The sequence below is a fragment of the Gambusia affinis genome, linkage group LG20 (assembly GCF_019740435.1).
Source record: "Gambusia affinis linkage group LG20, SWU_Gaff_1.0, whole genome shotgun sequence".
Lineage (NCBI taxonomy): Eukaryota > Metazoa > Chordata > Actinopteri > Cyprinodontiformes > Poeciliidae > Gambusia > Gambusia affinis.
Window position 1 is genome coordinate 20,993,986 of NC_057887.1, and position 25,562 is coordinate 21,019,547.

Sequence of the window (25,562 nt, forward strand, 5' to 3'; positions counted from 1 at the left end):
ATAAATAAAACATTTATTGAACTATGTCATGAGCCTTTTGGAACACGAGTAATATCCAAAAATAAAAACGTCTAAATATAAAGTACATCTGACCTTCTCTCTGTGCTACCTATATATTCTAGTAGAAAAACATTTTGGAGAGTGAATGAGTAGAAATTCTGAAATATTGTAAAACCTGCAAATACCTGCTTGGTTTATAACTGTAGTACATGTTCTTGTTTCAGCAGGTTATAATTTTACCTTCCCTGAGAAAACTTTGTGTTATTGTCCTGCTGCTGCCTCTCGTCTGTCTCCTCCTTGACTCTTCGCTTTCTTTGTGACAATAAAGATTTCTTCTACATATGTGAAAAGCAAATAAAGTACATTTTTAGTATCAGCCTTCCAGACCTCTCATGTCTTCTGGTTCTGGTACTGCTCAGCTCTGCATCCCCAGAACCAGAACCAAACAGGTAGAAGCAGCATTCAGCTTCTATGCACCACAAATTTTTAGAAAACTGCAAAACAGCTGAAACACAGATTTCCTTTAAGTCAAGACTGTTTAGAGTTGCTTTTGATTAGTATAACTAGAACATTGATCAACATATTTGATGTGTATCTGCTTGATGATTTTGATGACTGCATTTGACAAAATGTTGTTGACTGTCTGATGGTTTTACTTTCACTTCACTTTAAACGGCCTTGTTGCTGAAATGTGTCACACCTAGATTAAATTTACCGTTGCTTTTGTTTCCCTTAACGGTTTCTGGCACAGATTCAACATGGTGTAGAGACATGAGTCCATATTAAAAGGATGTTTTCTCACAATGGCAGCGGATTTGTCTCATGCACAGACAAGATGAGAGTCTCACATTGCGCCACATACCATCCAGGCTCTTTTGGGTTCAGGTCAGGCGAATGTGGAGTTCAGGGGATAAAAGGGAACCCATTGTAACGTTCAAGGAACTAACTTGAAATTAATGGTAAAACAGACATTTCTCTCACTAACCACCAATCAGCCGAATATTAATAATCTAATCATATGCATTGCTACTATTGATATTATCAAACAAAAAATATGAAATTCTGAAAAATGACTTCAATAAGTCAATCGGAAGTCTCAAAATGAGGGTGTTTATCAGTGGGCCACTACAGACAGTTGGACATAGAGATGAAGGATAGAGTAGACTGCTTTTGATTAATAAAAAAATAAAAATAAACATGCCCTGCCAGGTCAGTGGACTTCGTCGTTAATCACAGGATCTTCTGGGAGCGTTAAACAAGATGGAGTCTGCTTTAATAAAGCTGGAAAAAAAATTAATGCACACTTATTTTATTTGATCAAAAACAAGAAGATTACCGCCAAAGAAGAACAGACTCAAAAACGTCTGATAACGATGGAGCAAACTGCATATCAGGGCGATTTTGTTCCAGAACAAATGGATAAGCTGGCAGCTCCTTCATTAAAGTCACCTGCTAGAAGCCAAGACGTCTCATCAGAAATGTTTCTATTCTACATCAGAACCACATGACTGTGATTCCACTTCCACTCTACATGTCTGAAGTCTGAGATGAGGGTCCAGAGTTTAGTTGTAGATCTGTCTTCCTCAAGAATGCCTCTGCCCCCCTGGGGGCTGGGAAACAGGAGAGCTGAGCACCACAATACATTAAAGATCTGCTGTTGTCATAGCAACCTTCCAGAACTACTCAGGTCTTCTGGTTTTGGTCTGCTCTGCATCCCCAGAACCAGAACCAAAGGAGGAGAAGCAACATTCAGCTTCTATGCACCACAAATCTGGAAAGAATTTCCAGAAAACTGCAAAACAGCTGAAACACTGAGTGCCTTTAAATCTCAACTCTGCCTGGTTATAGTTGTGTCTAAACCATAATAAATGAAACTCTGACCAACATTTTGATGTGTGATTATGGCACTTGACAAAATGTAATACTTCACTTGTTGATTTTTGTGTTTTTATGATTTAAAAACCTTTAACTGCAATGTTACTGAAATGTCCTATACAAATAAAATTTGATTTGATTAGAACAAATGATCAGACAACAGAAAAATTAAATACAATGGTCTAAAATCAAATCTGAGATATATCCTGTCTAAACCAATCTCAAATTGAAGAAACGTCTATCACTTAAACTGGCTCTGCTAAATATAAGATCCTTAACAGCAAAATAACTTTTAGTTCACGATTTTATCACAGAGCAAAATATTGATGTTATGTTTCTAACAGAAACATTGTTGAATCGTACGAATTGAATCAGAGCCTCCAAATTACAATTTTTCTGAAGTGGGAATAGAAAGCATAAGAGGGGGAGGTGTTGCTTCAATAGTTCATAATTATCTAGACTGTAAATAGGTTTTTGTGGGAAAATGGGATTTTTCTGAATATTTGGGTATCAAGGTAAACGGCCATAAACAAGCTCTGACACTAACTTTATGCAAAACCCCCAAATATCTGGAAATTTGGTCAATGAGTTCAGTGATCTTTTGTCTTCTATATGCTGCTTAATAATCGTGGGAAACTTCGCCATCCATATTTACAAGCCTGAAGGCGTTGGTGCCAAATAACTATATGATGCTTGAAAACTGGGTTTGAGTCGGCTTGACAACCCACAATTGAGGACACACTCTGGATCTGTTTGGGCATGAAGATTTATAACGTCTCTGAAATTGCCGTCACCCTGTCTGATCAGACACCTGTTGTCTTTGGAAGTATAATCTCCATTGACTCATTTAGTAAAACGAATAGTATTGTTTTATTTTTTTTACAGACACCACAGCAGAAACTTTTTAACTCTATTCTTCCACCTCACTTCTCTGCTGTAACTCAGTAGATGAGCAGGTAGATAATTTCCATTCTAAAATTTCAGACATCATTTATCCCATTGTTCCTCTTAAAGTGAAATTAACGTCTAGTGGGAAGAAATCTTCTTGGAGAACTTCTACACTATGTAGACATGAAAGAAAGTAGATGGCATAAAACTAAACTATATTTTATTATGAGATCTGTAAAGAAAGAATGCAAAGCTATCACTCCACATTAAGTCATGCAAAAGAAATGTCCTTTGCGGAAATCATAAATAAAAACATAAACAGTGATTGCATCTTATTTGCCACTGTTTACAGGCTCACAATACATTTTTCAACTTCTTTGGAGAGAAATCAACACAAAATCAGTTTCAATGCAATATCAAGCATAACAGATGCAGAGGAAATGACTAAATTTCAACAACTCAACTACAAAAACTTAGAAGAAATTATAAATCTATTAAGCTCCTCCTGCTGTCAACAGATTTCCTTAAGAAAGTTTTGCATGTCTTTGCATCTGGTCTGATTCAAACAGTGAACTCATTCCTCTCATCCGATGTTTTCTGTCAGGCTTTAAAAACACACAATATCAAAACACTGTTAAAGAGAAGAACAATCTGGACAAATCACTGCAGCAGTATCACAAGCCAACCAAAATTATCAGCAAAATTATTGAAAAAGCAGGTAAATAGTTTCCTAACTACAACCAGCTGCTTTGACATCTTTCTGTCTGGCTTCCATACTCACCGCAGTACTGAGACTGGCCTAGTCAAAGTGTTCAATGATATTCGTATAAAAACAATGTGGAAGAACCACAGCGCTGGTTCTGTCGGGCCTCAGTGCGGCTTTTTGACACTGTTGACATTTTACTGAAACGACTGGAGAGTCGGGTCGAACTCTCTGGTCCAGTACTCAACCTGTTAAAATCTCACATACAGAACAGGGATTTCTTTGTTTCAATAGCAAACTTCTCATGGAACCAGACAGAAGTCTGATGTGGGGTACCAGTACCCCAGTAACCCACGGCTCAATTCTAGGGCCCTTGTTATTCAATACCTATATGCTCCCACTAGGTCATAACAGGAAATACGATTAGCTACAATAACATAAGGTATCATTACATTACAATGTACAGCGGGGTTCAGAGTTGATTGAACCTATTCAGGAACTGAACAGATGCTTAGAACAGATAAATGTGTGGATGTGCCAAAACTTTCTCCAGCTGAACAGAAACAGAACAGAAGTTATTATTTTTGGACCTAAAGAGGAACAATCTAGAGTCAGTGCACAGCTATCAGGCCAGAAACCTGGGAGTAGTGATGGACTCTGATCTGAACATCCAGAGCCACATAAAGACAGTTACAAAGTCGGCCTTCTATCACCTGAAGAACATTTCGAGGATTAGAGGACTAATGTCTCAGCCAGATCTAGAGAAACTCATCCATGCGTTTATTTTCAGTCACATTGATTATTGCAACTGTGTCATAGACAAGTCTGTCTGACCAGAACTGCAGCTGAGCAGGCTGCAGTTCTGCTGCTGGCGTTCTCACTGAAACCAGGAAGCACATAGCCCCAGTTTTAAAGTTCTTACACTGGCTCCCTGTAGCTCAAAATAATGTTGTTAGTTTATAAATTACTGAATGGCATTGCACCACAATACATTTTTTGTATCAGCCTTCCAGAGCTCTCATGTCTTCTGTTTCTGGTTCTGTTCTGCATCCCCAGAACCAGAACCAAACATGGAGAAGCAGCAGTTAGCATCTATGCACCACAAATCTGGAATAAACTTCCAGAAAACAGCATAACAGCTGAAACACTGAGATCTTCTAAATCTAGACTGAAAACCCACGTGTCTAGCTTTGGTTTTGATGAGCAGCAACTAAAACATTGATCAACATATTTGATGTGTATCTGCTTGATAATTTTGATGATGGCATTTAACAAAATGTTGTTGATAACTGTATGATGGTTTTACTTTCACTTCACTTTGAACTGACTTGTTGCTGAAATGTGTCACACAAATAAACTTGATTTGACTTGTAGTTCAGTTAATATAAACACACCTTGTTAGCCTGACCTAGATTAGATTTACCGTTGCTTTTGTTTGGTAATGCAACAAGAATACTGGGCTTGTGCCAGCTGTCATAGTATAAAGACATGCTACAGCCTGACGTTGTTAAAGAGATGTTTTCACACCAGAGAGGCACTTAGACAAGGTAAAAGGTGTTTTTGTTTGTTTCTTTGTTTTGCAATAAATACAATTGTACCTAATATTTTGTTGCAGGAAGCAAAGTTGATTTCATAAATGTTTTAATATACTGTGGGTAAAAAAACAAGATGCAATAATTTTGCAATAATTTTGCAATAATTCATTTCCTTTTGTATCTGTCAATCAGGTTTGATTTTCAAAAAATGGCAGGTAAAATCATACTTCTGCTGCTTCTGTCAGCTATAGGTAAGTACTTACTGAAGTCAATATTTAATGAATGCATCTATATTCATTTATACCGTGATGTAAAAACTCTAAGTCAGTGGTGTCAATCTCATTTACATTTTGTTCCATATCAAAATGATGTTCTGAAGAGCCAGTTGTGCCAGCATGTATTGATAAAACCCATTAACAAGTTATTTAAAGTATTAATACAGAGCTTTCTCTGCATTTAATAAGTACTTCTTAAAATTAAATAGTTATCATCTCTCCACATTGATTAGTCCCTCAAAATATTATAATATTTGCAAGAAAATTTGCCATATTTGCACTTATGAATTATGGTTTCTGATGTTCTCAAGTGGTATCAGAGAATACAACTTGAGATCAGGTAATGCTGAGGCAGCAGTATTGTAAAAGTAAGAAATTCCTCTCCCTCGGATGGGAACTAGAAGTAACTTAAACCCAAAGGGTCTGACTATTCTTGTGTAAAATTTGCAATGAACTCAAAATTGTGCATCAGCACATAGAAAAACGGCATGTGGGTATTTCGGTGTGGGTTAAGGGGTTAACAAAGAAAGGCTCTTTCAACAGTACTAATTATGTGTACTTAACATTATTTGGAAAAGTTTTCCGCTTTACTTTCTTTGCTGTAATGGCATCAGCAATATACTTCATTATAGCAGTTAAACATCTGACTCTTCATTCAACACTACGTTACCCATGAAGGACTTGTTTGATTCTCTTCCTTGTCAGGAAAAGCAGCAGGTTCTTCAGTTCCTCTGCTGGATGACGACTCTGACTTCTCTGAATTAGGTAAGTCGTACTCTGTCAGATGTCCAGGAAGCTTCCTGCTCCTGTGTGGATGCTAATGCTAATGACTCTTCCCCTGAGAAGCTTTGTCTTGTGGAGTTGCCATGTTGTTGATTCAACCAATAAACAATCCGGCTCCAAGGACCGCTTGTAAGAGACGGTGCGTTTAACATGTGCTAATGCAGATTGCTCATCAATTGAATTTTCCTCAGTGAGAAGAAATAGGCCAACTCAAACTGTGCAGCTCAGAAGGTTTATTGACATTGCCACGAACCTGAAAAACTCTTCATGAATATTTGACTGTTATCATTAAGTGTCATTTAGTAAATAATCACACTTTTAATGCAAAGTTCACATTATTTAAAATGTCTTTGTTATGACAACCTGACATTAACCAAGAATGATTATTAATTATCAAAATTTAAAGTGTTGTGTATCTTTGTGTGTTATCACATTATCTCGTCATTTGTTGTTAGTCTTAACTGTTACAGTCACAAGTCCATTGTAATTGTGTCATTAATATTTTCCCTTACACATTGGTCTAGTTACAGATGTCATTAAGTGTTAAGTTACACTGTCAAAAGCCTGAATAACAAATGTATTAATATTTCCCCTTACCTGAAATAGAGTGGAAAAAGTAGGGCCAATAAAAAAGATTTCATTAAGTTTTATTACACAGCAAATGCTTTAAAAACAGAATTATTATTAATTCCCTTTACATCAAGTAAAAGTGGAAAACGTAGGACCATTTAAAGATCCCATTAAGTATTATTACAATGTAAAATGCTTTAATAACACAGTCATTATTATTTTTTTTTTTTTTAAAGTGGAAGGAGTAAGACGTGTTAAAGATACGTTCATTAACATTAAGTCTTACCAGTGTTACGGTGAAAACAATCAAACAAGATTGGGTAGTTGATGCTGCAACATTTAATTAAAGATCTGCAACACAAAACAGTTCAGTTTAGTGAACAACGGTGCTCAGATATATCCGTCTTAGAAACAATCATTTCTGTCTGATAATGCTGTTAAATGTCCATTCCTTCATTTAACACTACATTACCCATGATGCACCTGTTTGTTTCTTCTCCATGTCAGGTTCTTCAGATATGGTGCAGGTGGATAACGCTCCATCCTCTGGATCAGGTAGGTCATGCTCACATTCTGAGCTTTTTCAATCTTCAAAGCATGTTTCAGCCACGTTTTAAACAGTCAAATATTATTAGGGTTTATTTAGTAAAATAGCAACACATTTGCTTATTTCATAACATATTTCAGTGACTTTTTCTCCTATGGTCTGTTTAAAAACTATGATCTTGGATCAACACAGCCTTCCAGTACCGTCAGCAGCAGAAACCCCCAACAGCAACTTTATACCTATCAGGGAAACAGAGACTAAATTTGCTTTGCGATGACAATAATACAGTGTAATCCAGTTAAATATTAGATTGTTGATTAATACTGGTTGTTGTTGTACAGCTTTAAGATCTTGTTCTATATGCCCCCTTTTTAACTTTGAGCCTCGACCCCTCCAGAGGTCTTTGACCCCTGGTTTAAGCATTGACAAACAAAATAAGGTAATTTTTATTTACCTTATTTCTCTTAACTTAATGTTCAATGAAATCTGGGTTTTTTCATAGCTGGAGTGAAACTCAGGATCAAGATAAGCATAACATTTAGACCTATTCACTGACATATTACTTTTGTCCCTTTTTCGCTTTTATTAATTGGTTAATTGATAAATAAGTGTACTTACACATTACATGGGAATAATATATCATTCCAATTAGAGTAACGATATAAGTTTCCCCAAATGCAAAAAGATGTCTTATTTATTGACGTTAGTTATCTTGTAAAATATAAATTTTATGTGTGTTTCTATAGCGGGAGAGACAACTCAGAATCTGGGTAAGCTAAACGTTTAGATCTATTTGTCTGTCTATCCTGCCTGCTCTTCTGTAATTATCCAACAACACTGTAGGTAATATTTTAACAATAGGGAAAAAATGTTTTATTACAATAATGCTGCCCTTGTGTTTTAATTTCTAAAACACATACTAATAACATAATCTGTTACTTTCCTTGTAGATATCACAATAATAATAATGATAAATGTAAATGTTACAATATGAATTATTTATCTCATTAGTAATACTATATATTACAAGTATATTCTATTCTAGAGTTTTCCCATATTTTCATTTGGGGAAACCAGGACACCTTGGGGGTGGGCAGGTGGGGGGCTGGAGTGCAATAACATAATATGCACTGACAATTTAATGGTCCAATGAAGGTAATTTAAAAAACAGGACATTTCCTCACTTTCTAAAAAAACCCGGGACGCCCGGGACAGGACGTGAAATACGGACGTTTGGTCACCCTATTCTATTCTATTGGAAAAATGTTAATTACAATGAAAGTAACGGTTGAAACCAGCCTCTCTCTCAAACTGTGAGTCATGACCAGCGGTGGTCCGTGGGCGCCCCCTAGTGAGGTACTGCATGTAAACAACCATTTATTTGCAGAGACGTGAGCTCAAAGTTTGACACTATAGTTAGCGTAGGATTGTGTCTAAGAAAGCCTGAAGATACCGGTGGAAAGAACTTTTGTTTGTCAACATTATTATGATACGTAGCATGCTACAGGCGGTGCTGAACGCGACATGATGGTGATGATACAGTGAACAGCGCTGGGCTCCTTGCTGACTAACTGCATCTTAACACCTAAAATAAAATTATTTATATGATATCAACTGCCTGAAAGAAAATGTTTTTGCCAACACAACTCAGGCCTATTTTTTGTATTATCTTCTTATGTACAAATAGCCCTAAAATGTTATAAGTGCACAGAACACTTTTTTTCCCCTTGTGTTTTCTATCATTGGAAAGCTTACCATCCATGCTCCCAGAATCTGTAAACAACTCAAAACATCCAGAATAGACTTGTTTATGTTATTTTGTGTGTGGCCAAAACAGCACCACTCTTTAAGTCAGGAGGAACAAACCCAATTAGTTAATGGATGAATATTTTCATTTCAAGTTGTATATGTTAAGGTGTTATGTTATGCTATATTATGTTATTGTGGTGTAGTTTTAAGTTAGATGGTCCATGAGTGTTTGTTAAATGGTTTAAGTGGTCCACAGCCTGACAAAGTTTAAAAAACAATGGTTCAGATTAGTGGTCCCCAAACTTTTTAGTAGAGCGGACCGGTCAAATTTTCTACAGAGCTGGGTGGAGGCGGGGAGGGGCTGTTGCACGCCGTAAAGATCCAGACCGATGCCGTTGTTTCATGCTCATTCTGCTGCACTTAACCGACAACATCCGGTTTAGGATTTTTGAAATGAAGCCTAGGCGTAAATTCAAGCTGGAAGACTCTTTAGCCCTAGCTGCATCATTCAACCGGCATTTCCTGCTAATCACCGCTGATCACCTGACGCCGATCCAAATCAAGACACGCCCAATCCCCGACCGAGTCCCAGCTGAAAAGGACCTCATTCACGGCGGCTCTCGCTTTCCAGCAGAGCTCAACCCACCTCCAACCCCCTCACCTCCATGGCCCGGCCATCTGGCCGCATCCCTCATCGCTTCCACCACCAGTGTCGGGTCCTGGGGGGATGACGACCTGGTCAGCGTCCGGGATGTCCATCCGAGCCCATCGCAAAGCTTGCGATAATAGATGTCCCCAGCCGGGGCCCGAGCGCCAAAGTATAATTCATGCTGTCAATAAATCTTCTAATTGTTTCCCTTTCTCTGTCTGAGTCTCTCCAGATTGAAATAAAAGCTCCTCCAAACTCAATAGATAGAACAGACATATTTAATTATTTCTTGCGCGGCCGGTACCAATTGGTGATTGGGGACCACTGGTCTAGATCTTTCCACACGTATCAAACAGGTCTTATGTTTTCACATTAGTTATCTTAGTGTGGTGTTCACTAAAATCTCTGTTTTTCATGGCTGGTGAGACAGAAAGTAACAACTTTGTACTTCTAGATAAAAAGAAATCATGTGTAACAACATTGACATTTTTAGCATGATGTTATCCACAAAAAGAGTCTAGATTAATCAGGTGATCTCTCTTGTATTTTCTAGGACCCCTCTACCCAGTTGGTGGAACAATAAGCTCTGGAACAGATGATAAGAGCTCACCTCCCATTAAACTCCTACAAACCTTTAACTATTTTGGGCATTCTTACTCTAAGATTTACGTATGTTACCAGACCGCTTCTTCTAGTCACTTTCCTTCTTACTGTAATCATCATGACAAAATTTTAAAAGTGTATAAATAGTGAAACCCAATTTATATATATTTTTTCAGGTGAATGACAATGGACATCTGACCTTTGATGCACCATGGTATAGTTATTCTCCTCAACAATTTCCGATGTATGGAAGAAGAGACATCATTGCTCCGTTCTGGACTGATTTAGACAACAGAGGCAATGGTGATATCTACTATGTTCAGTACACCAGTGGCTCTCTTCTCCAACAAGTTACACAGGACATCAATAGATACTTCCCAGCTCTTAACTTTCAGGCCAACTGGATCTTCATAGCAACATGGCATGAGGTTGCATATTTTCCAACAACTGGAACAGTAAGTGATCTGTTTTAACAGCTGAAATGTATTTAATGTATAAATAGAATAACTTTAGTTATCTTTAAATTCATTCTCAATAAATATATTTGTTTTCCCCAGCAAACAACCTTTCAGGCAGTCTTGACTACCAATGGCCATTATTCATTTGTACTGATGAATTATGGGTCAATAGCCTTCACATCAAGCTCTGTACAGGTTAGATGTTCAGATGATTGTATACTATAATTAGAAGTTTTATTTGCTTTCTCTTGATCCCAGCAAATGTACATTTATCTGAAATATCAATTATATTATTTATATTTTCACATGTCATATTTAGGGTGGATATGATACAATCAGTTCCTCTCACCACTTCACCATCCCTGGATCATTCTCTAGAAACGCAACAGGACCTAACTCAACGTTCAGTCTTGGTAGTAATGTCAATGTACCTGGTCGATGGGCCTTCCGTGTCAATAATGGATCAATAGGCTGCAATTTCAGTGGTAAGAACACAAAGTCACCAAGGGAACTTCTTTTTAATAATGAGTACATGTACCAGAGAAATAAAGAACAATAGTCTATATCTCATGGTAGAGTAGGGCTAATGAACGCTAAACAGTTCTCCAGGTTAATTTTTTCTCTTTATGCCAGCTGTCATGAACTGAAGTGTGAAGTGGTGAGGCAGGCGTAGTGGCCAGTTACTGGCCAGAGTCCAGTAACTGAGAGAAATTATGATGATTTAATGAAAAAATGCACAAATAATCCAAAATTCCAGGAAGCACAGGATGCGTGGAAAGGCTAAGGCTCACCACTGGTAGCAAATGGCAATAATCCAAACAATACTTGACAGGAGGACACAGAATCAACAAGGACCCGACAAAGACAGAGAAACACATGTGGCATTAAATCCACTTACAGGGGCGAATTGCCCACTCACTGGGATGGACCACGCCCCAGTAAGAGTCTGCTGGCAATAATCTAAACAATGCTTGACAGGACGAGACAGAATCAACAAGGACAATCAAGGGATTGACTTGACAACACGGAGAGTCAAAAGACACAGAAACCCAAAATAAACAGACAGAAAAACTAAAATCAACACAGACAAAACCAAATCCTTACACTATCATTTGGCAGATTTTCCAAACTACATTGTTTGAAACATTACAAATGAATTCAAACTCAAGTTAATTCAACATTATTGCAGCTTACAGGATATCATCAAAAATAATTAAATGACTCTTCTTCCATTTTTATTTAAAGGGCAATCTGTTCAACTTGGCGACTCTTTCTGGAGTGACAGCACCTGTGCACAGAAGTGCACCTGCACAATAGCAGGGCTGCAATGCTCCAACAATCCTTGCTCCTTTTCCCAAATTTGTCGGCCAGCTGCCTTTCAGTACTCCTGCCAGACTGTGCAAAGACAAACCTGCACCGTCAGTGGAGATCCACATTACTACACCTTTGACAACTCGGTGTTTCACTTTCAAGGCACATGCACATACGTTCTGTCAGAGCAGTGTCAGAACAGACTGCCCTACTACAGAGTTGAGGGGAAGAACGAGCATCAAGGCAGCACTCGTGTTTCATGGACAGTACTGGTCAAAGTCTTTGTTTATGATGAAAATATTGAGCTGGTTAAAGGACATCAGGGTCAGGCCAAGGTAACAGGATCTTCTTACGTTCTGTAATATAGACCCAGCATTTTGTGTTTTGCTTATATTTGTAATTTTTGTTGCCATCCTTACAGGTCAACGGGAGCTTTGTATCAACTCCATTTTCCCTCAGAAATGGCTCTATCCAGGTTTATCAGTCAGGTTTCTCTGTTATCGTCAGCACTGACTTTGGTCTGATGGTGTCTTATGACAAAAGTTTATATGTCCGAATCAATTTGCCCTACACTTTCCAAAATAGCACATGTGGGCTCTGTGGAAACTTCAACAATCACTCTGGAGATGACTTTCGAACCCGTCAGGGTGAAGTGGTTAGCTCTGATGTGGTTTTTGCCAATAGCTGGAAAGCTGCTGGTGATGATGAGCCTGGCTGTGATCCTCAGTGTTCAGGTCTGGCCTGTGCCGGCTGCACAGCAGCTCAGACAGCACTGTACAGAAACTCTGCCCACTGTGGTATTCTTGAGAACAGCACAGGACCATTTGCTGCATGCCATCAACATCTCCCTCCAGGATTTTTTGTGGATAGCTGTGTGTATGATCTCTGTGTCAGTGGAGGGTATCAACCCATTCTGTGCCAAGCCCTAAATGTCTACTCAAGTCAGTGTCAACAAAATGGGATCCAGCCACAAAGCTGGCGGACTTCTGGCTTCTGTGGTATGTCTGCCAGTCACAATAATTTTAAAAAGTAAATGCTGTTAAATATTCAAAATTTGAGTATAAATGTTTCTTGTGTTTAGAAATCCCCTGCCCAGCCAATAGCCACTATGAGGCCCAGGGTACAGGATGTCCATCTACATGTGTCAACCCCAATTCCACCAACAACTGCCCCCTCCCAAATCAAGAAAGCTGTGTCTGCAATTCAGGTTACCTCCTGAGTGGAGGGGTCTGTGTCCCTCATGCTGACTGTGGCTGCAGCTTTGAGGGTCACTACTACCGCTCAGGAGAAACTGTCATACTGGATGAAGACTGTGGGAGGCGCTGTACATGCAGCTATGGCTCCATGACTTGCAGCTCTCACAGCTGTGGCCGACATGAGTCCTGCAGGGTGGAGGATGGAGTAAGAGGCTGTAGACCAAACAGCTTTGCAACGTGTTGGATAAGAGGCCAAGGATCATATCATACATTTGATGGAGTGATGTACCAGTACCCAGGAGCATGTCGCCTGACCCTTGCCAAAGTTATGGGATCATCTGTTCACTTGCACTTCATGGTCACTGTGGAAAAAGTTCCACAGGGAGCTCAGGGTTTCTCCAATGTGCTAAAGTTTGAGGCAGAGGGAAGACAAGTTACTATTGAGATGACAAGTAGTAGCACTGTTAAGGTGAGTGACAAATAATTTTCTACAGAACAAGTAAATAACATAAAATGAAATGGAACCTCAGTTTTGTTTGAACAGTATTACGGAAAACTAGAAAATTCCTGAAGAAATTTAACCGGGGCCTTCCAAAGTGTGCCCGTCGGTTTGGACCCAGCGTTCTGATGCTAAAAATTAGCACCAATGCTAAAGAAACTGCAATGTAATGTGGAGAATCACAAGAATGTTAACTAACCTGGATGTGCACCATTCAGAAAGTTAAACTTATTGAATTAGCTAAAATTGGTCAAAATGCTAATGGTAGCATGAATACGGTCAGTAGCATATGGTGCATCACCAGCATGTTGTCTGTGATTGACTGTCTCCATTCAGTATACTAAACATGGCTAATAAGTAAGAAAAATAGCTAATAGCTTAATTAAGATAAAAGGCTAATGCTAATGCAATGCTGCGCAAGGCAACACCCTAACCTGAGAGAAAAGATAATGCAGGCTAATATTATAGCACCGCCTATGGCGGTGCACTAACCTGAGGGGAATATTGAGACTTTTATTTTGAAATTTTCAGTAAGCTTCATTTTAAATTGCCACACTAATACCATGTGTAACAATGGTTGGGTAAAATCAGCTCAGCCCTCAGTTTTAACTGAATGTCAGTTAGAACTACAGACATGATGTATTTGTAGTCTTATCCATTAACATTAGGTCAATGGCTAATGCTAATGCTCTTCCTTGCTGCGCAAGCCAGTGCCCTAATCTGAGAGAAAAAGATAATGCAGGCTAATACTATTCTTCCGCCTGTGGCGGTGTACTAACCTGAGGGGAATATTAAGGCTTTTATTTTGAAATTTGAAAACCGTTTGAAGCATAAGTGAGGGCTATTTGTTGTCTCCAATAGTACCGTGATTCATATCTCTACCTCACTCCCATATCTCTACCTGTGATTAGAGGCAGATGGTGTGTGGGGAGGTCTGAAATTTTTCAGAAAAGTATGAAAATGAATGGCTGAGAGCGTCAGTTACCCTGGCGCATAATTTCACTCTGTAGCACCTTGCCAGAAAACCGTAAGCCCTAACTAAATTTCGAAAATATTTTACCAGAGCAGGCATGCGTATCAATGTCATGACTGAGTTTGATACCAACAGGGCAATATTTGTGGGTGAATTCAAAATGCATGGAATTGCATGGAGGCAGTCACTGCATGAAGGCAGTGACTGATTTCCCTATGCATTGCTATGGGCTGGCCCCAACTAATGTTTTCACACACTAAGCAAATGTCAAAATAGCATAACTGTAAGATTTTGGTCTGCACACATTATAACCAGGACTTGGGATTATCATAATTATCATAATTTCTACAATGTGAATTTAATTGTTTGCATTTCAGTACAGCCAGATTGCTGCAGTAATACATATGTCATATTTCATTAATTAAGGTAAAAGGCCAATGCTAATGCAATGCTTCGCAAGCTAGCGCCCTAACCTGAGAGAAAAAGATAATATGAAGAAAATAGCCTTTCCCAAAATGGGAAAGATCAAAAGCCTTTCCCATCTTGGGAACTTTCCAACTTTGAAAGTTCAAAGTTGGAATATTAACATTTAATGATGGTTAACGTGCAAAAAAACCAAACAAATAAACAAGCAAAAAACTCTGAAAATAACTACTTCTAAAGAGTGGTGAATATGGTGTTAGATCTTGGTGTAACTATATTTGCAAAACGTCTTTATAAAACATAATTTACATATTACATGTTGTTCGATTACTCTAGGTGGACTGATCTTTAACCTTTGTTTGATCAGAATAACGCAAATGTGTTAAAAGTGAGAAGAAAAATACGTAACATTTTATCAACACTACTAAACCAACAGCTGCAAATGAGCTACTCACATTATGTTTACAAATAATTAATATATTGTCAACATTTTCGTGTGTAAGACTTATTTTTAGGAGCTTTCTCAAGTGATAATAAAGGCAAATTTTGATGTCCTCATGCTTTTTGAAATACTTTGAATGTCTACACCAAAACCTTTTTACATATTTTAAAAAATTTCTTAAAGGTTGATGGCCAGCTGATCCGACTACCGCTTAGCTCTGGGTCCAACAGAATCCGCATCTTCCAAAGCAACACTCACAGTGTAATCCTTCGCACAGCCTTTGGTGTAACTCTGCAGACTGTCTGGCCTCACTTTGTGCGTGTCACTGCACCAGGTGTCTACAGTGGTTTATTAGGTGGACTTTGTGGAAACTACAATGCTGAACAGAGTGACGATTTCAGTACACCCAATGGTACTCTAGTCAGTGACTCCCAGATGTTTGGGGACAGTTGGCGAGATGGCTCCCTGGCAGATCACTGTGTGGAAAACAGACCCCGTAACTCTGCAACCAATTTCAGTTCCAGTGAGTACTGTGGAGTTCTTACTTCACACGCTGGACCTTTTAGATCATGCTGGGCTGCAGTAAACCCTTGGCAGCAGGTAGATGCATGTGTAGAAATCCTCCAAGGATCCAGAGATCCAGCATCAACACTATGTGAGGTCTTACGAGATTATGCACTGATGTGTCAACATAAGGGTGTGTCCCTGGGACAGTGGAGGACTGCAACTGGCTGTGGTAAGTTATAGAACCACATTTGATAGAGATGTCTTTGAAATGATCACATTCCTGGCAACTTCTTATTGAACTTCTTTCATTTCCTCCCCTACAGAACTAACCTGTCCTTCAAACAGTCATTATGAACTCTGTGGAAGCTCATGTCCATCTTCCTGCCCCAGCCTCTCCTTCCCCTTCACCTGTGACACTCAGTGCCAGGAAGGGTGCCAGTGTAATGATGGGTTTGTCCTCAATGGTAACCAGTGTGTCCCTCCAACATCCTGCGGATGCTTTCATGATGGACGTTATCGGCAAGCTGGTGAACAGTTCTGGGATGGAGAAGAATGTCAGAGCTTTTGCACCTGTAATGGTGTAACTGGTGTAGTCCAATGTTCTCCAAATTCATGTGGCCCTCAGGAGTCCTGCCATGTTGTGGGGGGTGAGTTTGGCTGCCATGCCAACCCTCATGGCACCTGCTCTGCCTCTGGAGACCCTCACTACATGACCTTTGATGGCAAGGCCTATGACTTCCAGGGAACCTGCCGCTATGTTCTGACAACAGTTTGCAATGACACTCTGAACCTTCACCAGTTTTCTGTGAAAGCAAAGAAGGAACCGTGGTTTGGACTGCCAGTTTCTATCACAGCTGAAGTTTTTGTCAATGTCTTGGGCTATGAAGTGCGTATGTCGAGAGGCAACAGTGGTACTGTGGAGGTAAGTCAGGCTGTCTCTGATGGAAGATTACTAAATATTTAAAACTGTTTAAAGTAGTTTGGAAATTACTTTTGCAAAGTACTTTTCAAAGCCAAAACATTTCTTCTTTGTATATAAACAACTGTTCAGTTCTTAAATATCCACATCAGTAACAGTCCAGAAATATCAGTTGTGCCATAAAAAACCTTTTGTCTTCACAGGTGAATGGAATCACAAGAAACCTGCCCATTGTCTTCAATGGAAGCCTGTCTATTTTTGGAAGTGGATCTCAAACATTTGTCAATGCAGAGTTTGGGCTGAGTGTCATGTATGATGGAAGTAGCACGGTGTCCATTTCGGTACCCCCAAGCTACAGGTGGTCTATCTAATTTTCAACACAGTTTTAATTCAAATATTATATTCTTCAATGCTATAGTAACTGAATTAATGCCTTTTTAGAACTGTAAAAAGAGAATATCATCATTGTCTGTTTCATTGTCACTCAACATTTTGATTCAGTCTTTCTTATCTTGATCAGAGGAAACATGTGTGGACTTTGTGGAAACTTCAATGGAAATCCAAATGATGACTTCCACACTCCAAGTGGAGCATCGTCCAACTCAGCAGATGCTTTTGGGGCATCTTGGAAGGTTCCTGGGAACTACACCTGTAGTGACAGCTGTGGCTCTTCATGCGCACAATGCAACGATGACCGATCTGCCAGGGCCCAGTGTGAGGTGATCCGGGCAGCTGATGGCCCCTTCAGCTTCTGCCATGAGGAGGTTGATCCAGCACCATATTTCAGTGACTGCGTCTTTGATGTCTGTGTGTCGGGAAATCGAGGCAGTGATCTTCTGTGCAGGGCTCTAGAGACATACGTCAGTGCCTGTCAGTCTGCTAATGTCCGAGTCTACCCTTGGAGACAAAACACCACTTGCAGTGAGTAGGGAAGGCAGTTTCCTTAAAAATCTAGGTTTTGAGGAAAAACTAGATTTTTCCTAAGTATGTAGAAGTGTTACATACCCCCTATTTATATATTTTTTAACTGATTTCTCATCCTTTTTTCCTCACATATACAGGAATGGTCTGTCCAGCCAACAGCCATTATGAGCTGTGTGGAACAGACTGTGGCAACACATGTGCCAGCAGCATTGATGCTGCCTGTGACCATGTTTGCTCTGAGGGATGTTTCTGTGATGAAGGGTTTTCCAGGAGTGGAGCAAACTGTGTCCCTTTGGAGAGCTGTGGCTGTCAGCATGATGGCTTCTACTTCAATGTAGGTCATTTCAGTTCACTTTATTCTTGATCGAGTTAGCTTGGAAAGTGTGAATGCAAGTGCTTAAATAGCACTGCCAGAGTGGCTTTGAAGAATTAAAGATAATTAAAGGTGTTCCATTTTAAGATAACAACTCAAACATAAAGCCTCCTTGAGAATCTACACAGCAAAATCCAAAAGAATCAGGCAATATTTTAAGAAGATATTTGTGAATCTCAACAAATATCTGGTGGAGGTTATATTCTTAGGTATGTCTAAGTATCTAAAAGTGTCATGCTCATTTCTTGAAAAAAATATGTGATTTGAAAAACTGTAGGCATACCAAGCAATTGAACAGTTCAGGGTGGGTCTGGCTCACAGAAATTACCCTGTTCTTTGTGAAATATGCAAATTAACTTCACCCATAGTCAACTTTGAGAACATGCTGACTGAAGCTGGTACAAGTCCTGTATCTACATGGGCTTAAAGCCATTCAGAGCGAAAGCAGACATAAGTCACAAAGTAACCTAAAGGAAAGTAAAGTCACATTTGAAAATCTAGTTTTCAAATGTAACCCAACAGAGAATGGACTGGTGCCCTTCACAAAACAAAATGGTATTATAACCCTGAAGGTTTGACGGCAGTTTTGCAGTTTGATTCTAGTCTCTACCTGTCAATGAGCTCCTTTATTGTTAGTAGTCTACTGATCTGCCAATTGGTGTATGAATGTGTGCATGTTAGTGAGTGTGGTGGGGTGAATGCGTCTATACGGTAGTGGGAAGTACTTTGAGTGTTCCCTATTACTTATTTGGGCAGTACAAACTTTTGGACAACAGTAAAATATGATGACACATCATATACATAATCTTAATCTTTTGTTTGCCACCCAGTTTGGAAATTCTTCCAGTAATTAATAAAAGTCTCAACTGGCAGGAAGGGGTGGACAATTTCGCAATTTCAGAGAAGAAACATTGCTGTAGTGTATTCCTAATTACCTCAAGGTTCATTGCTTCTTAACATTGTCACACATCTTAATACTTTCACTGTTCTTTCATCTTGCAGGCTGGTGAGTCCTTCTGGACAGACGGTTGCTCCCAACGATGTGAATGTCAAGCGCCCAATGTCCTGATCTGCAGTCCCTCATTATGCACTCCTGCACAACAGTGCACCATCAGAGATGGCCAGCTGGGCTGTTACGACTCCATGTCTACCTGTACTGTATGGGGTGACCCACACTACATCACCTTCGATGGAGCCCTAGCTCATTTTCAGGGATCATGCTCTTATGTCATCACTGAAAGCTTGAGACACAGCAACAATGAAACTCAGTACAAAGTCGTGGCCACCAACAAGCACAGAGGAAACAATCTTGTGTCTTTTGTGTCATCAGTTGACATATTCCTCTCAAATCATCCAGAGAGTGTTCATGTCAGACTCGGACCTAACAAGAGAGTGAAGGTAAACTTAATTTTAAATTAAGGATAAAAAACAAGTTTTTGTTATAAAACCTTTGGTCTAACTCTATGAACTCTCATCACAACAGGTAAATGGAACAGAGGTTTCTCTTCCCACCACTGCAGGAACTTTTGGTCAGGTGATGAGGCAGGGAAGTTACATGGTGTTTGATGCTGTTGATGTTGTAGTCCAGTTTGATGGCTCTAGTACTTTACTGGTCAGGATGGGCCGCAACTATCAGAACAGAGTCAGTGGAATGTGTGGGAACTTCAATGGTGATCCCAATGATGACAAAGTTTTGCCCAATGGTACTTTGGCCCAAAACGACAACCAGTTTGGCCACAGCTGGAAATCAGAGACAAGCCAAGAAGGGTGAGCTCAGGCTCCATTTGTCTGCATTTACCTGTTGAAATCTCAGCAATTGAACATGTTTGTTAAAACTTCTGCTGTCTTAAAAACTCTTAAATGTCTAAACAACTTTTCTAGGTGTGGATCCACTGATCAGACAAGTGGTGATGGACTAAGTGACTGCCGCTTCATAGAAGAATACACAGACCTCTGCAGAGTCATCACCAACACCAGTGGCCCATTCAGTTCTTGTCACCTGCATTCTAACCCCCAACCATTTTTCACTTCCTGTGTTTACGATCTCTGCCTCTACACACCAGCCAATGGGAAGCTGTGTTCTGCTGTTTCTGCTTACGAGAAAACCTGCACCGTCTTGGGTTTAAGCATCCCCAACTGGCGCTCTCCTTTGCGTTGTGGTATGCTTGTTTTGTTCAATGTATTGTCAGAACAATGAGTTAATTGATTTTATGCAATGTTTGCTTTGAAACTTTCTTGGCCTTTTCTGATATATTTGATTCAGCTGAGACTGACCCCTGTGAACAGCTGGACTGTGCAGAGCATGAGTGGTGTGGTAAGAAAAATGGTGTGTACGGCTGCTTCTGTGACGAGCACCATCATCGACCCAACAATGAGAGCTACGGTAAGTGCAACACCTTTTAAACCTTCTGTTCTTCATATGAAGAACTGTAATGATTGTCATGTTGTAGAGTCAAACATAGTTTGTTTGCTCTTCCTTTACTATTGGTATTCAAATTGAAAGTATAATATTAGTTTTACTGCATCAGTTGGTTTAGTTGGTCACAAAACCTCAAAATATGTTTCTCTCTCTGGTGAGCAGACTCAAACATTGAATGCTCCAGCAATTCTGGCACCATGTCAATATCTCGCTGCCAGCTGTTTGAAGCGGGCTTCCATTCCAGTGCTCTCCATCTCCGAGACAGCTCTTGCAGTGGGACTCTCCAGGACGGACAACTCATCTTCCATTTTGACAATGACAACCATCTGTGTGGGACAGCTCTTAGGGTAAAGTTTGTGAATTAGAACATCTTCTTTAAAGCTTCCAATATGTTACTTAACTTGATTGATGCCATTCTGTCATTTCACTGTTTAGAGCAATGGAACTCACTTCATGTATGAGAACACTATTCAAGGGAATGTGGATCCTCATGGAGGTTTGATCAGCCGTCAGAGGAACCTTCATCTGCATTTCTGCTGTGTTTACCCCTTGGCTCAGGCTCTGTCAATGGCTGTGGGCATCAACCCTATGGAGAGGTGATCATACCATTTTCTCTGTTTGGTTTGACCAGTTTGATCAATTGATCAAGTTGATTTGTGTAGCACATTTCATCAACAGTTCAAATTGCTTTAGATCTTAAAAGGACAAAAAAAACCACTATTCAGGTAAGTTTTTAGCCTTGATTTAGAAGAACTGAAGTATAGTTAAAATGCTGCTTCTCCATGTTCAATTTTGATTCTGGGGATGCAGAGCAGAACCAGAATCTCAATACCTGAGAGGTCTGGAAGATTGTGTAGTGACTTTAAAACTGGAGTGATGTGCACTTTTTTTCTGGCATAGTTAGAATTCGAGCAGCAGGGTTAAACCATGCACTTCACCATCCAGTTAAATGCATCTGATATGATTTAGCCGTTAAATTTTTATTTTGCAGCATTTTGAGGAAGAAACAACTTGTTGGCACGGGGTCATATCGTATGAGGATGATCCCCTATGAGGATGAAGGTTTCCACTTCCCCTTTAGCACTAACAGAAACATAGAAATGGATGTTGATGAAATGTTTTACGTGGAGGTGCGAACAGAAGGGGTGGATCAGCGCCAGTTTGCCGCAGTTCTGGACTCTTGCTGGGCCACGCCGGTCAACCAACCCAACTACCCTGTCCGCTGGGATCTCATTACTGCACAGTAAATGAGACCATATTGTTGTCTTTATAATTTAATTCAGTGTCTTCTTGCTGTCAGTCTAACTGATGCATCTGCTTCTGCTTCACAGGTGTCCTAATCCAGATGATGGAACCGTAGAGGTGATTCAGAACGGTGTCTCCACTGTGTCTCGTTTCTCCTTCAGGATGTTCACCTTCACCAACCACACACAGATTTACTTGCACTGCAATGTCCACTTGTGTCTTTTGAGAAACAACAACTGCAGAGCTGTAAGTTTTATTGTGTATGCTTAAGTTGCACTCCTTCAGAAGCCTCTAACGTTGTCGTTTTACTTTTTTTGCAGCACTGCTACCCGGGTCACCACACTCTGTTCAAGAGGGACGTATCTTACCATGACTCTGGAGCTCTGTCAATTGGACCGCTGGTATTCGGGGCACAACCGAACACTGGTAAAATTCTGTCATATCTTTATTGTTTTGTAAAGACAAAGATTATATTGTGTTAACAAAATCTACGCACATCTCTTTTTTTATACAGGTGGACTAATCCAAAGAAACGGTGCTTCAGGCCATCTGACTTCAGTTGTTTCCCTGATTGTCAGTTTGCTGATGACCAGAATTCTGGTCAAATGAGATGAAATAATAATCACACTTTAAAATCCAATGAAGTTTTGTTACTCTTCATGTTAGTAAGAGGTGCTTCAGGGTTTTGGTTTGTACTCTAAATTTGGTGAGAAACGGAATTAATTTTACTTTCCTAACATCTGCAACAAGGTTGTGTTTAATACCATTTGTGATATTAATGTAATGTCCAGTTTTTTTGTTTCTTCTGTGGATTTCTTTTTCATTAACTGTTGGTAATAGGGATTGAAAAATATTACCTAAATTAATATGGAAGTGTCAAACTGAATGAAATTACCAAGGATTGTATTATGGTGTAAATTTTGTTTTGTGTGGTGGAAAATATCCTCTATTTCAAAAGGGCTTAAAAATGCCATGAATTTCAGATTTCTAAATTTCTAAATAAAATCATTAAATTCCACATAAATTAATGCGTCCTTAACAATCTGACCTTTGGGTGATTTTTGATTGAAAGAGTGGTTAAAAAAAAATACATCTCCTAAAAACATCATGTCAGAAACTTAATAAATTCAAACTCTTGCACCCAGTTCTTGGTATTGAAATTCTTTAAGGCTGTTTTAAGGCGAACTCTAAATCACTCTTCATCCCACCATTAGTGTCTGACCACCACTTTATGTCCTCAACCGAAAAGTATTTTGATGCATTATGAATTAATCATTGTTGCATTTCCTCACTTGTTGAAGAGTATTCCTGTATTTCTAAATACATATATATGTTTCAGAGCACTGGATCACCCATGTACCAGGGATCTGGTGTTTTTTCTGTGTGGTTAATGTTTTGTCACCAGAGGGCGCCATAGGACCGGTACCTGAAGGTGCATCTTGTCAATGTACTGCTGTTGTGACAAGAGATCAACAGCAGTACGTTTCTTCCCCATTTGCATGTCTTTCTTTCTTTCTCTCTGTATTGATGCAGCTGACCTATTTCTGGCCCATTGTACTGGGGCTGTTTCCTTTTGCATGAAAGTGATCAACTTTTCATGATGCATCTCTGGAAATAAATAAAAGTATATATATATAATTTACTGTCATCGTTTCTCAAACCTTTTAAATCTTACTTTAGACATCTAAACAAAGCTATGAGACTTTATGTAATGGTGGGACTCACTACAGAAGTCACTGAATTCCCACCATAGCTGTTAAGTTTGTTTAATTCAACTTTAATCACAAACAAAAGGAGAATCTCTCCACAGCTCCATGTCTTCCACCTTAATCTGAGCTTCAATTGGGATTCAAGTGACTTTTAGGTGATCAACTCTATCAAGTCAATATTGGAGCAGAAAACCCTCTATATGATGCCGTCTCCACACAACAGCTTCCCGAACCGAGAGAATCTTTCAGTTCTGGAGATTTTCATCATTATATTACTGTGTCTTCATCACATCCCCTCTCTCTCATCTCTGATGATGTGAGAGAGAGGTCCAATATCTGTGGTCCAATATCTGTGGTCCAGTATTGGACCACATCTGTGTCTCTGACACACTCACAAATGATTCTTGAAATCAGCAACAACATACATTTCTTTTCATAAAAAAAAACCTTGGGTCTCTGTTTCACCTTAAAACTTAAAATGAAAAGTCCAGCCGTATTAAATCAGCCAATCACAAGAGACGTTAGCATCTTATTCAAGCACTGGAGCAACGCACTCTTTACATTTGTAGAGTCTCTGTATTCTGTGTTTTGGGGACATTGTAGTTTTACAGAAGAGCTATGGATTCAACAGCTTTGAATTTTACTTTTTTATGAACTGACAGCTCGAGTGTTGGCTTTCCAGTTAGAAAATAAAATAAACAGTCACGTTTCGTAGGTATAAACCAACAGGAACAATTACTACCAACATGATTGCAACGGGGATTTTTCCTCATGATTGTACTTTGATAAAAGAAAAATAAAATAAAAGAGAAGAGAATGTGAGCCACTCCTTTTTCCAAACACAATACTGAAACTTCCTGGTTCACCCACAGCTGCTGCCCTTCCTGCATATCAGTCCCACCACATGAAAGAAAAGTAGGAGTATAATTCTTTCAAAATTGGTGATTCACATTGTTTGGCATCCAAATTTGCTTCAGTGTCTTGAGAACCTACTGTCATACAACTCCGTAACTCCATAATGGCCATTATGTGCAGGTTTTATGTGCCAACACTTCTTTCATCTCGCTCACATTAAAAGCGTCATATGAAAGATTCATCTTGTGTTCCAGGTCAATCTGGATGTTTTGTTGTTAGCCCATTTAACTGTCATGATGAGACTAGTGTGAAAACTCCTGGGAAGAAAGCAAAGCAGAAAAAGCGTGACTAACTTTGTAAAGAACCAGTGAAGGGATCTTTGTGCACATGGTGACTGCACCTCGATGCACGTGGTTCAAAAAAGGTCATCCACACGGTGAAGAAATGGAAGTCCTTTAGTGCACAGAGACTCTGAAGGACTCTTTTGACTTTTACCACAGTGAGGATATTGGCAGCCTTGTAACCTACGTCAAGCCACATTAACTCAGAGTTTCCCCTGGTGTATTGTAGGCCTGGCGGGCTGCCAGGCTACACGTTGCTTGTTATTTATACATTTGTGAAGAAACAGAGCTCAAAGATTAAACTCATAGAATCAGATTGTAACTATAACAAAACAATCTAACTATCTTGATAGTTATTTGCACTTTTACAAAGTAAACTTGCCAGCTTCTTTTAAATCTTGAGCTTAAATATTAAACAATTTAAAATATTTTAATTTATCTACGTATGCTGAAACCATTCATTCAAATTGAACAGCGTTGATATACTCAATAAACAAATGTTAACCTGGTCTAACTTTAATAAAGCCAGTAAAAATGTAGAGTAGGACTACCAATAAACTGGAGGAGCTTTATTATTTTAATTTAATCTGTCACATATTCTACTGTCAGGACAACAGTTTTAGAAAATATAAAAAAAGAAAGTACAATTTATAAAGGTTTCCTGCTGCAGCTTTAATACATGACTTTTGTTGTTGGGCTTCTATAAGCACATTATTGAAAGTGATTATGCTTAATTTATTGTTATGCATGGAAATCACATATTTCTGATTGGTGTTGTAATCTATCCATCT

General features: G+C 39.2%; 1 protein-coding gene across 2 annotated transcripts in view; it reads left to right on the forward strand.

Annotated features, from left to right (window-relative positions):
- Nucleotides 1–23,422, forward strand: part of LOC122823560 (alpha-tectorin-like) — a 95,768-nt gene extending 72,346 nt beyond the window's left edge. Inside the window, exons 1-25 of one of the 2 annotated variants that reach the window (XM_044103327.1) lie at nt 5,988–6,041; nt 7,137–7,184; nt 7,923–7,946; nt 10,128–10,243; nt 10,354–10,632; nt 10,735–10,830; nt 10,955–11,120; nt 11,881–12,281; nt 12,368–12,944; nt 13,028–13,611; nt 15,663–16,215; nt 16,310–16,908; nt 17,109–17,263; nt 17,426–17,826; nt 17,967–18,163; nt 19,205–19,600; nt 19,686–19,969; nt 20,084–20,361; nt 20,466–20,585; nt 20,784–20,968; nt 21,057–21,217; nt 21,613–21,864; nt 21,953–22,112; nt 22,187–22,292; nt 22,381–23,422. In XM_044103327.1, coding sequence (XP_043959262.1) covers nt 7,148–7,184; nt 7,923–7,946; nt 10,128–10,243; nt 10,354–10,632; nt 10,735–10,830; nt 10,955–11,120; nt 11,881–12,281; nt 12,368–12,944; nt 13,028–13,611; nt 15,663–16,215; nt 16,310–16,908; nt 17,109–17,263; nt 17,426–17,826; nt 17,967–18,163; nt 19,205–19,600; nt 19,686–19,969; nt 20,084–20,361; nt 20,466–20,585; nt 20,784–20,968; nt 21,057–21,217; nt 21,613–21,864; nt 21,953–22,112; nt 22,187–22,292; nt 22,381–22,475 — 6,222 coding nt within the window. In that variant the 5' untranslated portion in view covers nt 5,988–6,041; nt 7,137–7,147 and the 3' untranslated portion in view covers nt 22,476–23,422. Of the gene's footprint in view, nt 1–5,987; nt 6,042–7,136; nt 7,185–7,922; nt 7,947–10,127; nt 10,244–10,353; nt 10,633–10,734; nt 10,831–10,954; nt 11,121–11,880; nt 12,282–12,367; nt 12,945–13,027; nt 13,612–15,662; nt 16,216–16,309; nt 16,909–17,108; nt 17,264–17,425; nt 17,827–17,966; nt 18,164–19,204; nt 19,601–19,685; nt 19,970–20,083; nt 20,362–20,465; nt 20,586–20,783; nt 20,969–21,056; nt 21,218–21,612; nt 21,865–21,952; nt 22,113–22,186; nt 22,293–22,380 lie in introns of those variants that run through there. The other variant, XM_044103323.1, reaches the window with a different exon arrangement.
- The last annotated feature ends 2,140 nt before the right edge of the window (nt 23,423–25,562 follow it).